General features: G+C 31.8%; 1 protein-coding gene across 1 annotated transcript; it reads left to right on the top strand.

The window, feature by feature from the left end:
• The first annotated feature begins 1,307 nt into the window (after window positions 1–1,307).
• On the top strand, window positions 1,308–4,469 carry LOC110612603 (mechanosensitive ion channel protein 8). The gene is made up of 5 exons (XM_021753381.1): window positions 1,308–3,046; window positions 3,239–3,362; window positions 3,454–3,747; window positions 3,911–4,113; window positions 4,199–4,469. The coding sequence occupies exons 1-5, from the start codon at window positions 1,308–1,310 to the stop codon at window positions 4,467–4,469; spliced, it is 2,631 nt and encodes an 876-aa protein (XP_021609073.1).

Raw genomic sequence — 4,469 nt, 5'->3', positions numbered from 1 at the left:
ATTTAATAATTAGATGACTTATCTTTAATTTTAATTTTAAAAATTAAAGTATGCTACGTCCTAGCTATAATTTTTAAAATTAAACATAAAAATTGAATCAATTTATTTAAAATTTAAATATTTTAATTAAAAATATAAAATAATATAAATGTTAGGTTTTTTTCACTCTAGACGTGTTGTGAAGTGATAGAAACTCTAAACACTAAACCATAGCAAATTAGTGTACCATATTTTCTTCTTGTATAATATTATAAGTTGGGTTGATTTGTTTATTTTTTTAAATCGAATCAAATTAATTAAATTAAATTTTTAAAAATTAAAATCGAATCAAATCGAACTAAAATTTAAATTAATTGGATTTGATTATTAATTTTTTTTATTTAAATAAAAGCATGCTAAGTCCTAGCTATAAGGGCTATCAGAAACTCTGAGATGGTCGTTGCTTTAGCTCGAAAAGTGACGGTTGGCGTTTGGGATGGAGCTGCGGAATTTTTCTAGCTATATTTTTTAACCTGCTAGCGCTAGAAGCCTTGCCATGCATGCGGAGAAGTTGTGCTATTAGCAAAGAATGTTATTTCTACCATCGAGGGGGATTTTCAGGTTGAAGAAATTGAAGCATCAGTTTTGACATTACCCAGAAATTCACAGGAATTATGTTATGTGATTTAATGATTTGAAAACTCTTAATTCTTTTTTCTTTTTTTTTTTAATGAAAAAAGCCATATGAATTATTTTTATTAGATATGTTTTAAAAAAATTTGTTTAATTATAATTATTGATTATTTTCTTGAGGTTTTAGCTCATATCTTAATATTTTTTTTATTTAATTCATTAATTAGTTGTATTATATAGCTGGATCATTCTTTATGAAATACTAATGGGTTGTCTTTGCTTTCTTTTATAGTAGAAACTGTAGGAAGTTTTTTTAGAAATTTGCGTGAATCTCTCTTAATGCCACTGCTTTAATCCTAACCATGCAACTTCTTCTGCTATTTTTCGTCTTCCATGCCACTTGTGATGCTTTCATAGGCTCATCTTTCTTTTTTTTTTTTAATTTTTTAATTTTTTAATTTGTAAATTTTTCAATCACCATTCTAGCCAATCTTCTCAGAAACCCTTAATCGTAAGCAATATTGTTTGTCAATTTCCAGAAAAAAACAGCAATTTTGTTTGTTAATTTCCAAAAAAACAAGTTTTTCGTATTAATTCCTCTTCAGAAAACCTGTTGAATCTATATTTCACAAGCATAACAGAAGAGGAATTGATAATAAAAATTCGATGAATCCATTATTTTAGCTAAGAAAAGAATGGATTATTCTTCCCTGAGAAAATCATTCAAAGGCCAAACTGGAAATTCTTCAAAGTATTCAAAAAGCAATGAAGAGTTACCTAATCTTTACCCTCATCAATCAAATGATTCCCGAGAATCTCCACAACCGTCAACGGCGGTTGGAAGAGCCAATCATCCTGAGGTCATCGTCAAGGTCGATGGTTCAAGCTCCAGCAGTGAAGATAAACCGGGAAGGGAACCTAGCTTCGGTTACATGCAACGTGAGAAGAATGACATAAAGGATCCAGCATCAAAAAGAATTGGTAAGTTCTCAGATAAGAAAAATGTTGAGGATGATGAGATTTCATTAGACATGGATATTGAAATGGATAAGTTAAGACGTGAACGCCATCACAACTCGTCACCATTCCAAGAATCTACACTGAGCAAGAACCCTTCTAGGGAAATTAGAGTTTCATTTGAACCCTCTGTTTCTAATAATAGTTCATTGGAGTCTGTTAGAAGGCGATATAAGGATTTACAAGACGATAAAGAAGAGTCTTCTGACGGTATTAATTCACAGCAGCCAGAGCAAGAAGAAAAGTTCGGTGACGAAGTGTTGAGATGCTCATCAAATTCAACATTTCAAACACAATCTAGCGGATTGTCAAGAGCAAAAACAAAATCAAGGCTTTTAGACCCATCACCAAATGAATTAGACAGAATACCATTTAAGTCTGGCCAACAGAAATCTGAACTATTAGGTAAGTCTACAGATGAAGATGAAGATGATCCATTAGAATGCGATGACTTGCCTGATAAGTATAAAAAAGTTCAAGTAAGTACAATGACGGTGCTTGAATGCATGAGTTTGATTACGATCGTAGCTCTATTAGGTTGCACTCTTTTTATAACTTCTTGGAAGGAGAAGAGCTTTCTAGAGCTTAAATTGTGGAAGTGGGAGGTTTTGTTTTTGGTTTTGATATGTGGGAGGTTGGTTTCAGGTTGGGGAATACGTATAATAGTATTTTTTATTGAGAGGAATTTTCTTTTACGTAAAAGGGTTTTATATTTTGTATATGGTTTAAGAAATGGAGTTCAAAACTGCTGGTGGTTAGGGCTTGTGTTGTTGGCTTGGCATTTTCTCTTTGACAAGAAGGTTAAAAGGGAGACGAATGGTGCAATATTGAAATTAATTACGAGGATCTTAGTATGTTTTTTGGTGGCTAATTTCGTATGGTTGATCAAGACATTGATGGTTAAGGTTCTTGCTTCTTCTTTCCATGTTAGCACCTATTTTGATAGGATTCAAGAATCTATCTATAACCAATATATAATAGAGACATTGTCTGGTCCTCCATTGATTGAAATACAAAAAAACGAAGAGGAAATAGAGAAGACGACTGCTGAGATTCGTAAACTGCAAAATGCTGGAATTAATATACCTCCAGATCTTAAAGCAACTGTATCCCCTCGATCAAAGAGTGGGAGAATAGGAACCAAATATTCTATGGAATTTTCAACAAGAAGAGGAGAGAAGAAGGTGAATACTGAGATCACAATTGACCATTTGCACAAACTGAATCATAAGAATATTTCTGCATGGAATATGAAGAGGTTGATGAAAATTGTTAGATATGGTTCTTTGTCAACTTTAGAAGAGCAAATTCTAGATGCAAATATTGATGATGAAACTGCAGTAGAGATTAGAAGTGAATATGAGGCTAAAATTGCTGCAAGAAAAATTTTTCATAACGTTGCTGGTCGTGGATCAAAGTAAGTCATTTCCATAATTTTTTCAATCCAAAGTTGCCTTATTTATTTATTTATTAAATTTTTATAATACTTTGATATTACTTTTTAAAAATGATATTTCATTAAATTAAATTATATTATGTAATCATAGTATTGTTTAAATTCTAACTTACTTTTATCTTATAAAAATATTACAACTAATTCATGTGGCAGGTACATATACTTACAAGATTTGATGAGATTTATGAGAGACGATGAAGCTTTAAAAACAATGAGTTTTTTTGAAGGAGCATCTGAAACATGTAGAATCAGTAAATCTTCTCTAAAGAATTGGGTGGTAAGAACTATGCTCTAACTGTTTTTTAATAATAAAAAATTGAGCATTTAGTAAAAAAAAAAATCAATTAAATTAAATAAAATTTTGATAGGTGAATGCTTTTAGAGAAAGAAGAGCACTTGCCTTGACATTAAACGACACAAAAACAGCAGTAAACAAACTCCATCAAGTGGTAAATGTAATAGTTGGGATTATTATATTGGTGATTTGGCTTCTCATACTTGGAATTGCCACAAGCAAATTCGTTGTGTTCATGGGATCACAAATTGTGGTTGCTTCTTTCATTTTTGGAAACACTGCCAAGACATTGTTTGAGTCAATTATCTTCCTCTTCTTGGTTCATCCTTTTGATGTGGGTGATAGATGTGAAGTGGATGGAAGGCAGGTATTACTTTTTTTTTTTTTACTTCCATCTTTATAAACCCAAGCTTTTACTATTTTATTTATTATAATTTCTTGCATCAAAAATTAATTTTAATTAAGGGATTTTTACATCATGGGTATTGAGAAATATATGTATAAGTTTGAATACATTTAATTTGATGCAGCTTGTGGTTGAGGAGATGAACATCCTAACCACCATCTTTCTGAGAGATGACAATCTGAAGGTCATATACCACAACAATATTCTGGCCACTAAAGCTATTGGCAACTTCTATCGTAGTCCTGACATGGGTGATGCTATTGAATTCTTCGTCCATGTCTCGACTCCTGCTGAAAAGATTGCTATGATAAGACAAAGAATAACAAGGTATGTAAATTATCTTATATAAGAAATTTCAAAAAATGGAATGGTGTATAAAATTTTGAAATTCCGTTGCCATTTCCGTTTGCAGTTACATTGACAATAAGAAAGAACACTGGTATCCAAATCCAATGGTAATACTGATGGATCATATGGACTTGCACAAGGTGAAAATGGCAGTATGGTTTAGGCATAGAATAAATCACCAAGATCAAGGCCTTAAATATGAAAGGAGATCTCTTTTATTGGAAGAAATGGGCAAAATTTTCAAGGAGCTTGACATTCAATACCGTTTATTTCCCATTGATATCAACGTTCGTAATATGTCTCTGCCTCCTTTGCCCCCTTACTCTCCTTCTTGA

Source organism: Manihot esculenta, chromosome 4, assembly GCF_001659605.2.
Source record: "Manihot esculenta cultivar AM560-2 chromosome 4, M.esculenta_v8, whole genome shotgun sequence".
In the NCBI taxonomy this organism is placed as follows: Eukaryota; Viridiplantae; Streptophyta; class Magnoliopsida; order Malpighiales; family Euphorbiaceae; genus Manihot; species Manihot esculenta.
Note: the sequence above shows the minus strand (reverse complement) of the source record. Positions and strands in the feature narration are given on the sequence as shown.